The 11,636-nt window shown below is 43.4% G+C and overlaps 1 protein-coding gene across 1 annotated transcript in view; it reads right to left on the bottom strand.

Moving 5' to 3' along the window:
• The window catches only part of TBCA (tubulin folding cofactor A), a 30,318-nt gene extending 20,317 nt beyond the window's left edge, over positions 1-10,001 (bottom strand). The window contains exon 1 of the mRNA XM_040580258.1: positions 9,849-10,001. Within this exon, the coding sequence (XP_040436192.1) occupies positions 9,849-9,901 (53 nt within the window). The 5' untranslated portion in view covers positions 9,902-10,001. The remainder of the gene's footprint in view (positions 1-9,848) is intronic.
• Between the last annotated feature and the right edge of the window lie 1,635 nt (positions 10,002-11,636).

Below are 11,636 nucleotides of genomic sequence, written 5' to 3' on the forward strand. Positions count from 1 at the left end.
TCATTTGTCTTCCACTCACTTCCTCTTCCTGACTTCAGCTTCCCAAGCTGAACAGCAAAGTAACACAAGATGGTTCCAGACAGACAAAAAGCGACCACTGCTGTAGAGAGGTCTTCTCCCCCGACACCCCAAGCATACGTCTTTGCCAGCACTAATACTGAAACAATCCCTCTATGGGCCAACTCGGTTCACCAAAACAGCAACAAATTAGCACAGTAAGAAAAAAAAGAAGCTATTAGTTTTTGTCGTGGGTTAAGCAAATTGAGTGAGCTCAGTAAGAAGTTTGACTAGTACCAGAGACCAGAGGGAAACAGGACCCCTGTACTTAGGATGATACTGATTTCTCAAGGGACTTCACTCCTAGTTTATTTAGGCACAGAGCTGTGAGTGGTTTCTACTGTTCTAACTACTGGCTGCTGCTGAAAAAGCTCCAAATCCCCCTTCCTTTCTCGCTCCCCAAAGACACCTATGTTCCTACCCTGGTTCTTATACATCAATGCTAGTGTCGTCATCTGCAGCTGCACCATTAGCAGCAGCAAGTAGATCTACCTCTCTGATCACAGGAAGGGCACACAGCTTATCTGAAGGTTGACAGATGAAAAAAGTATGCACAACATCAGTTTTTCAAATGCATAATGAAGTTCAGATCCTCTGCAGTTTCTGTCTTCCTCTTAACACCTCCCTGAGCCACAGTCACAGACAGGAACTACCAGTTGATGCGTAGAATAAAAATGGTAAAAATGGCACAAGGACAGCGCAAGCACACACTACTACTCTTTGTATGTCTCCCCCAACCTACAGCAATTGTCAACAAACCAGGTTCTACCTGAGCTACAGTGACACCTATGTGCTTAAGCCACCCAATAAAGACTGTTCTCTAGCATTAGAAAAATCAACACAAGTAACACTTCCCTGGCTGGACTGAGCAAGCTCAGTGGAGCTCTGAAGATGATGAGAGGGAATTTCTCAATTTTCCTACTGTTTAGCTTCACTATTGAAAGGACATGCATCTTTTCAAAACTATTGTTACTATTAACCACGGTATATGCTAATATGCCATGGATTCAGCCCAAGCACACAGAAACCCCAAAGCAGACAGCATGTATTGACTAGATAATGAAGTATCTATGCTGACTTAGTTGAAACCTAAAAATTCATAATAGTGTAACTGTACAGGGTACAGCTTTTTTTTTTTTTTTGGCTGTAGTATAATAAATTCCATGTATTAACACTATGTACAATTATAGCACAAGTAATTCAACAACTGCAGTAACACTGGCATATACTAATCACTACCTGCAGAGCTTAAAAGACTAGGTCCCAAGTCTGTAAATTACTTACATGTATTCTTGGGTTCACTAAGGCTACATAAGCACACACATTACAGACCGGGGCCAAAGAGGAAAAGTCAAGGAACGAAGATGAAGGAAGGAAGAAAGAAATACAATACTTGACACAGTTATCATGAGCTGCCACATTTCCTTAGTCATGAGTGACTACTTTTGGACTTGGACAGGATCTCAAGTTGATGCATTTATTTTCTTGATAGCGACAGTAACATCACGAAAGATAAACTTTCTCTTTCAAGAGTCAAGATGTAACCGTACAGAAGTATATGCATAATTTTTAGCCCCTCCCACATCCACAGCTTACAGAACTGAGTTACCATGACGTTTCAGGTTAACTTTGCAAGCCTGGCTTTTGTCAGGGATTACTACTGTGAAAATCAGTTACAGGATTTTCTTATGTCAGAAAATTATTTTTTCAATTAAAAAAATTTTCAAAAATAAAAATTACTTTTAGGTTTTTTATAGCATCTGTTACTAGAGATGTTTCAATCTCCAAGGCTTTTACATTCTCTCCTTGCCTCTCAACAGTTATTTCCCTCTTCTTGCAATACATTCATACAGATTTTTTTAAAACCTTGCCATAGCAACAACTGAAGTTCTCTTTTTTGCCCTGCTGAGAAAGTCTGCATGACCAGGGCACCCCTGAATGCCAGCAGACAGTGGGAGCATGGAGGGGGATAGAGGAATGAAAGAATCCAGTAGATGCAACCAGGATGAAAGCTTTTAAGTTATGGACTACTCAGAAAGCAGAAGATGCTGGCTGGGGATCAAGATTTTGCCAAGGTACTGCAAAAAGCACCTGGGATGGTCAGGGGCAAAGAAGTGAAAGGCTGCTCCATCATGAGAACTGAAAGAGCATTTATGATGGGCTGAAGGCAAGAGTTGGAGAGAGGTGAAAGGTTTATCAGCCCATCCTGAAGAGGCTCTGGCAAAAATTTGGGAAGAGAATGACATGGAATAGAATGGGACAGAAGTTAAAAGTTGTAAATGCTAAGGAGCCTGAGAACTTCACCTCTAAAGAAGCAGGAATAAGAAATGGGGCTTCTGTTGTGGCAACAATTCTGGTTACCACAGAACTCCACTTCATTTTCCCTTCCAGGACCTAGCCATCATCTTCAGTCAAGACCTCCGTTTTGTAGAAAAAGCATAGAAAACACTTCCTCCCCTGCCTGCCCCTCCCCCACAACTGGCGATAACCAACTGGAAGCATTACAGCAATGAGCAAAATTAAATAGAACAAGTCGCATGTAGACAATTCACAATGCATCAGGAAAGAGAATAAATATAGTTTAAAGAAAATACGATGGACCTCCTGATCCTGAATGAGATTTCCACCTATGTGATACATATAATTTAGTGATACTTGAAAGTCAAGCCAGGATGGATTATGATTGTTAGTGCAGTTGTAACTCATCTTTCACACAGAAAGCACTACCATAACTTTAACACTCTTTTTCGTTTGTTTTCCCATAGATCCACAGTCTAATTCAGCACAAAATGATTGCTTTACCCACGTAAGTGATTATATGGCTCCATGCCATGAGTAAGAATGCCATGAAGATAGCATTGTATGATCAAACCCAAGACAACAGTACTACAATATACATAATGTCACCAAACTAGAGTTGCCAAACAACTGTGACTACTGCATTTCCAAACTTTTGAAAGACTGCTTAAAGAATTTAAGGTTACAAAGCCACATGTTCTTGCCCAAATAAAAAAAAAATCCTTCTTCCTTAATATTGCATCACTACCGACACCTACAGTGATAAAACCTGGTGTGCAACATAGTTTTGCCAATTAAGATGATGACATCAGCAGATTACTATGATCATCGTGGACATAAACAAGAGAGTTTTGCCTCAGGGGGCAGAAGATAATTGTAAACACAAAAAAACCTGAGATGCCAGAACGATGCATTTCACTAAAGGCTTTGATTTTTTTCTTTTAGAAGAGGTAAATGGGACGGAGGAAGGAATGCAAAGGAGGCAATTTTTTAAGGATCTGACTATTACTCATTTAAGTTTGTGAAATTCTTCTGAAAAGGAGTAAGTGTTTAGGTCTGCTTAAAAAGGTAAAACAAATGAAATCAAAACCATTTAAAGAAACCCCAAACACCACCACACTATACAATTTCCAGAGCAACCACTGTCTTCTTCTCACAGCTTTTTAAGATGTATGGGTACTCTTTGGTATTCCTGGAGTTTCAAAGAAAACATGCTTTAAAAAACACAGGGAAATAGGAACTCCTTCAAACAAGTAGTTTGTTTCTTACTACACTCAATTTGCAATTACCCTTCAACTAATTATCTGGGTTGGTGACTACGTATGCCACAGATGTTAACTCAGACAGCACTACGTAAACGCAGGTGCACTCTTTCTCAGCCAGTTGACATAAAGCAGTTTTTTATGTGGGACAGAGACTAAGTTAATAAGGCTAAAAGACTGAAGGGGCCTTCATATGCAGGGCCAATTCAGGATTTTTGGTACCTGACCCTGATGCCAGGAGCACTGCAGAAGGTACTTAAGACATATCTAAGCAGCTCTGGACCACAACCACCACATCTGGCTAGTACTGAAGCCAAGATTAAGACTCCAGGACTGAGCTGGTGACAACCCTAGACAACAGATGCACAATGCTCCAGCACTCTAAGAAGGGTTATGTAATTTGGATAGAGTCAGCTTGTATCCAACAGTGCCTGCAATATATTCACTGTCCTGAATCCCTGAGCTCTTGGATGTGCAGTGAACACACACTAAATCGCTTTATCATGCTGACTCAGTATAGCTGAGCAGCTCTGCAGATCATTCCGCAATACCCGTGCAAGATATCCCAGCCTTTCCTATTAACTGAGCTAAGAAGCAGTTGTTACATGCAATCTTCTAATTACAATGAGAATGAAGAAAGGAGATATGAGTTTCTTATCAATATACTGATGCTACGAATTGGAGCTAGTGCCTATGGCTAATGGGAAACAAGCAAGAAAGTACCTATAATTCATATGGTGGTCAGAAGATTGAGAAAATTTGTGACTTACACCAGAAATGGCAAATTTCTTGAGCAACCAAGAAAGCGAAGTATTTTTGTGCTTTAATTAGCAGTAGAATCAACATACAGCAAAAAGAACATCCGCATTCTCTGCAGCTCTTCATGCTTCACTTGCACAGTGTATCCTGAACTCACCAGTAAAACAATTCCATTTAAAAGAACTGTTTAAATCTGTATTTCAAAATAGACCAACAGTTCTGTGTAACTTGCAAAACTTTCTGTGCTTGGGGAAAAAATAAATACCATAGTGTAAATTCCTTGACAATGTATGATATTTTACAAAGAGAAAAACAGTATCAACACCAGTGGAGCAGGTAAAAGAATGATCCTGGGAAGATTCCATGGTTTTAGAAAGGTGGTTTTAAAAAAGAGCTGCTTCACAAAAATCAATACACTTTCCCCATAGGTTCATGATGTAAAATTCTATAATCAAGGCTTGTAGATTTGTAATTATGGTATGTCAGCCACATTTAAACAAGAGTGTTAAAAGATTGTTAAAGTTAAACTAACACAATTGCAATGTGAATTGTCTTAGTCTCATTCTAATCTCCTGGTGTCACTTCCACTTAATCAGTCGGAAACTGGGCAAATGTCAGTGCTATTTTCACATGACCCAACTTACTTTGTTTGCAGTAGTTTTTAAAATCATCGCCAATCTGAAATGAGAGTAGGATATTTCTTGAAGTTTTTTTCTGCTCAATTTCCTCCCTATCCAGCAGTTTGTCTGAGTTTGGATTTACTGAGAGTAAGACTATTTTGAAGTGATTAAACCAGAAGTACTGCTTGTTAGGCCACAAATACAGCAAACGTTACTATTCATGCTCATCAAATCTACTTTTCCTGAATGACAAGCTAATGAAAGTATGCAAAAACCAAGAGCCTGGCTACCAGATCTGTCAAAAAACGCAAGAGGTTCTCCCCGTTCCTAGTTTAAATTTCTTTCACTGCTACACAGCAATGTAAGAAACATGAAGGCAAGTACCCATGACCTACAATACAGTCTCGAGAGGGGTACACAAAGAATTTATGACATACAGCTAAAAAAATCCCAAAGCAGAACAGCTGCTTTCTTCTTAGCCTGAAAAAAGTGATGAGTTGGGTAACTAATGAGAAAAAAAGAATGTGCTACAGCAGATGATTAAAAGAAAGACAAATGAAATGTCAAAAAAGTTTGATACAACCTAATGGTTCTTGATCCTTACCTTTTTTGATACAGTCTCATAGCCTGAGCATTGAGTGTGCTTGAAAACCAGTGTTAGAGGCTAAATTCAAGTACTTTTCTAGACTACAAACACAGGAAAAACTAAGGAAAAGTAATTGAAGTGTTAAGTCAGTCTCTTTATGGCATGTTTAATAAGCTTCTACACGAGTTGTGTCACACACCAGAAATAAACATCTATATAGCTGTTCTAGTCCAAAATAAGAGGGCAGTGTTAATGTTCCTAAGTTGACTCAAGTCACTTGCATGCCCACTGTAGTAGAGAGTACATAACTAGGCTTCTAGTTGGAGAAGGAAAGGTGGAATGGGACAGAGCCATACCTCTTCTTGTATCTGTGTGCAGCTGTCACGGAAGTGGGAGCTGCTGCTCTACTATCTCACACACAGAGAGTGTAAGATAACTCCTTTTCTCTGCCACCTTCTCTTTTTTTTTTTTCTAAGTTACTTTCGCTTACAGTATGCCAGCTGCTGCAGAGTAACTGTAGATGTGCATATTGTTGTCACACAAAACCAAGCTAAGTTTACTTGCTTATTCACACAGCCATTCTTCAAAAGCATATCTGAATCCTGTTGACTGCACTTGTATCACTTCCCCAAAAGCTTTCATCCCTTTCTTTGTACTAGCCCTAAAACACATAGAGTTGTGTGTCGTGAGCTAGTCCAGGCAAGCCTCATCCTTCAAAATAACTTTACTTTTTATTGATAATTATTTTTACTATTATTTATATTGTAAATAATAAATTATTTATAAATAAATTATATTTATAATTTTAAACATTATTTTTGTGCAGGGAACAAAGGAGGAGGCTGTCACATAGTCCCTTAGATCTGGATTAGCTTATGACATCATGGACCAACATCAAGACGTCTCTTGTCACAAGTGGAAATTGTTCCAGCTCAGAGGAATACCCACCTATACAATAATCCTAAAACATACTGTAACTTATTAAGCATTGCTTTTAAGAGGTGACAGGATTTCTATTAGGCTTACAAAATAGTTCTCAGGAGTAGTCAGACTTTGCCTGGACTTGTCTTGGCCAGCCTAGAGCTTTGTTTACTTGTTTAACTGTAACCACTATTATGACTAGGTGACAATTACCTGCTTTGTTTTAATTTTTGCTCAGCTTTGCACCACTGTGCAGTATAACACTATTGTATTGACTTTGTTACTAACAAAAATGAGGTATGTCTGACTTAGAATATAAAAAGCGGCGTAAGAGATCAAATCTGATGACAGCAGAAGCATGGGATGATAGCAAAGCTCTTGAAAATGCAGGCACAAGGAAGTGCAGAACTGTGCTGGTGCTATAAACAACTCACCAATATTCAAATATTGGTCAAAGGAACAAAACCCTGAGAGATGGCTAAAGCCAGTCTTAAGATAACAAAGAAAAAACTATGCAACACATGTAAAACACACCATATGCAGTAAATTCAGATAAAATGTGGAGCACAAAACAACGAAGAAAAGCCAGGACACTGATTTTTTTATATGCATTTCTAGATGCAGATTCTGAGAAGTACAAAACAATCAACATCATACTCCTCTCAACAAACGATCTGCGATGCCGATGACTTGCTTGAATTTGTCCCCTCCCCACTACCAAATAGAGCCAGTGGCCTTAGAACCTAGGGAGCTGGCAAAAAGGTGGGTATAACATTAGAGAAAGGGTGCTATTAGAAACAAAGTAGAAACATCAGAAGCTTTGCCTACACTAATTTACTGTATATAATTTGAACAGTGCTAGTATCACTCTAAATGCACTAATACCCAGTAAGAATTGAAGCAACCTACTCTGGAACTTGGATGCAACCAGCTTGTAACAAAATCAAAATCGGCATGCATGGATTTCCATAAATCAAGTGAACAAACAGAAGAGCCACGCTAAGCAGTAAAGAAATCACCCACATACAGGACAACAAACACTACTAAATTTTAATCTCCTCCGCAGCTTTCCCAGACTCTCTTAGACTGCAGAAGCAGAGCAATGGAGAAAAAGAACACGCAAGCTAATCTCAGAGCTAGAAGTACTACTATGGACAGTAGCATACAGACACTGAGCTAGCTCTACATGCAGTTATCTGCATAACCATGCTGGCATCATCAGGCCATCATTAGGTCCAAGGAGACACAGCCACATGGTACACCATCCACCACGTGAACATGCAGGCCTCACCAGCTCTGCTGGGGTCTCCACCCAGTTGTTCATTGCCTAGTAAAGACTTTTCCCTCAGTCTTCCCCAACCTATGAACATGGAAAAAAAAGCCTGTTCAGGTAACTTCCGTGATGATTTATCATTAAGCAATGGTCACCTGAAATGCTAGTCAGTACTACCATGCAGTTCTCTCAGTAAAGCTATCTAATAGCAGCAACAGGCCAGTAGTGAAACTTCTACAAATTCCAGAGTAAAATTATTTCTTATTAGATACAACAGCTGTCTCAAAAGTCTCTAGACAAGTAAGTTACACTTTCAGCTAATAAAAAGAATACAGACTGAAAAAAAGTTAATCTAAGTAATCCTATTTTCCCCAGACCTCAGGATACTTTGTCTATAAAAACTAGCACAAAACACAACAGAGGACATTTAGAATGCTCCTGTCCAGCAAAGCCAGTAACCATAACACAAGTCATGAAAGGGACCTAAAGTAAAAGGCAGTCACCACTACACTAACACTACCTAGCTTAAAAAACTCACAAGTTCATGACTTGCATGCCCTATATAGTGACAGGAAACAGATCCTTACAATCATATAACCAAATTCTTGCTTGAAGCAGTACTTCAGAACTGCTTCCTACTTGGAGCCTAGAATTCAAAAGTGCCTCTATCTAGCATAAACAGAGTGATAAATCTGCATCCATTACACTTTTATAATCTTCAAGTCCAATCTTCCAAAGCTCATCAGGTACTAGAAAGTGTGTCCATCTTACTGTCAGTCTCCTAACTGAAACTGCGTAAGTCAAAACACAAAGTTGATTTTATGAAACTGGATTATTTAACACCCCAATCTGGCACACATACTAATTCCTGTTGCTGCCTCAGCCAGTGCAGTTTTTGTAGGGTATAGCTTTAATAATCCCCTCTCCTGCTTTCAACTGGCATAGAGTTAATTTTCTTCTTAGTAGCTGGTGCAGTGCTGTGTTTTGGATTTGGTGTGAGAACAATGTTGACAGCACACTGATGTTTTTAAGCTGTTGGTTAGTAATGTTTATGTTAAGTCAAGGACTTCCCACGTTTCCCAGGCCCTGCCGGTGAGGGGGCTGACGAGGCACAAGACATTGGGAGGGGGCACAGGCAGGACAGCTGACCCCAACTGATCAAAGGGATATTCCATACCATATGATATCATGATGAGTATGTAAAGCTGAGCGAAAAGGAGGAAGGGGGGGGGACATTTGGAGTGATGGTGTTTGTCTTCCCGAGTAACCATTGCGCGTGATAAAGCCTGGCTTTCCTGGGGATGGCCGAACACCTGCCTGCCCATGGGAAGTGGTGAGTGAATTCCCTGTTTTGCTTTGATTGTGCGCAGGTGGCTTTTGCTTTATCTATTAAATTGCCTTTGCCTCAACCCAGAGGCTCTCCCACTTCTGCCCTTCTGATCCTCTCCCCCGCCCCACCTGGGGGGGAAGCGAGCAGCTGCATGGTTAAACCACAACACCCCACTGTGACCAAATACTCTACACCAAAGCCTTGCGGTTTTGGTCACAAGAAGAGAGATTCAGACAGATAAACTGCAATTTTCCTTGATAATTAAGCTTGTGTTAGAACTTGGCAAATTCGAGACTCGGGTGATGAATCTACCACGGGTTTTGCAGTTCGAACATGCAAATCAGAAATAACCCGTTTAACAGTTGTTTCGGTAAGACTCGGTGCCTCGGCACGGTGTCCCAGCGTGGCGCCCCAACAACCCCAACGACACCGAACACACGCCGTTAAGGGCCCTGGGAAGGACGGGCCTGCTCCCGGCGCGGGCGGAGCCGGCAGCGCCAGGGCCGCGTCCCCCCCAAACTCCAGCAGCCCCACCCAGAGCAACGACACCGCCGCCACCCCGGCGGCCCGCAGCACGGACCACCGGCGACGCTCGGCCCGGCCCGGCGGAGCCCTCGGCGGCGGCTGGGCCCTCCCTGCGCCCAGTGCGGCGGGGCTGCCCGCGGGGCTCGCAGCAGGGCGGCCGCCCCCAGCGGCCCAGGCGGAGGCCGCGCCGCCCCTCCCCTCGCCGGCGCGCACTCACCGTCTCACGACGCCGGTTTTGATCTTGATTTTCCTCAGGCGCGGGTCAGCCATGGCCGGGGAGCTGGACACCAGCGGCGCAGGTTCGGAGGGGACGGCGCGGCGTCGTGACGCCGCAACGCAGCACCGTGACTCCGCAGCCCAGCGCCGCGCATGCGCCGTGCGGCACCACCGGCAGCGGGGCGGGGACCCGCGCTCCCCCCTGCCGCCAGGCCGCGGCGCGGCGCCGTCCCCGCAGGGCGGGCGAGGGGGGTGGCGGCGCCCCTGAGGTCACCGGTGCCGGTCGCCCCGGGTGCGGCACAGGAATGCTTCTGAAGTGGCGCGGCCGGCACAGTAACCGTGGCAGGGGGTGGGGTGCGACCAGCGTCGCCGGATCCCGACCCCTGGTAACGCGGTTATCGTGGCTCACGCCATGTTGCACGGCAAGCAGCCGTTCCCTGGGACATGGTGGGCTGAGCGTGCCTTCCCTCTCCCCGCGTTACCAGGCGCGGGAGGTGCTGTGCGCCAAGCAGACAAGCCAGAGAGGTGTATCTTCCCCTCAGCTACCTCGAAGGCTCCTGGGCACCAGGCCAGTTACTCCTTTTCCTGTCTTCCTTCAAAGGTCCTAGACACGTGGCCTGCCTGGTGGTGTTGGTCCCACCACAGAACAGGGACAGGCAAGAGCACCAAGAGCACAGCCTGTGAAACCAAGCAATTGCAAGTCCTAAGGAGGAACCTGGTCCAGAACTGCTGCTGGACAGTGTGGCCCGGGACCCCTCGGTGGCCAGGGACACCTCCATTGTCACCTGCTTCCACCAAGGACAGTGACTCCCTTTATATGATTCTTCATCCTTTTATATGATTCTTCAGTCCGGATTATGATTGCCATATTGATACGGCAAACCACGTACTAGCATCCAACCCAATCTGCAGTGGGTCTGGGTGATTAAGAACCATAAGTTGTGTTACAAAATTCTGTATTATGCTACTTATAGATTATACTACACTGATTCTGCTTGTAGAAGTCCTGTGGCATTCCAATCATAAATTCTGTGCTATACTAATCGTAAAATCCTGTTAAGAAAATAAAGCTTTAATTGTAACTATGACTTAGTTCTGTTATCATTCTGCCAAGGACCTCTGGAAGAACCTGTCTGTCCCCTTGGCGTCAGCTAACCGGTAGAAACAAATAAAGAGGCAATATTAGCATGGGCAGCTCGGTCCTCAAGTTACAACTGACTTCAACTGGTTACAACTGGTTCAGGGGCTGTTTTCCTTCATGATTATATTTAGCTGAGGCTAAACGTTTAAGGGGTCAGATTCTTAAAAAAAATTCCTCTGGGTCTGTGTTTGAAAGAACTTCTCCTGAGTGAGTATTTAAATCAGTAAGTAAGGAAAAAATAGCTTTAATGAATACATAAGAAAGATAAATATAGTTTCAGGGGAGTACTGCTCAGAAAGGCCTGCAGAGCCCTTTTTCTCTTCTGCATCCTTTTGTCCTGTTAGTTGCTTGCCCTGACTGGACACTGCCAGTGACCAACATCTCTTGAGAAAAACTGGCTGCAGGGGATGTCATGTCACTTCTGGCAACATGCCAGCTACAGGTCATTAGCCAGCAGCTGTGGGAATGCGGCTGGCACCATTGGGCCCCATTTGGACATGGCATAGGGAGGGCCAAGATCACTCAGATCTTACCTACACGGGAGGACCATCACAGAGCCCAGCCAGCCTCCCTGGGGACCTGCAAGCCAGGCCAGCCCAAACACAACCTTGGCTCAGCAGGTTTTCTCTGCAGGGAGGTGCAGGTCTC

Source organism: Falco naumanni, chromosome Z (genome assembly GCF_017639655.2).
Source record: "Falco naumanni isolate bFalNau1 chromosome Z, bFalNau1.pat, whole genome shotgun sequence".
Classification (NCBI taxonomy): domain Eukaryota; kingdom Metazoa; phylum Chordata; class Aves; order Falconiformes; family Falconidae; genus Falco; species Falco naumanni.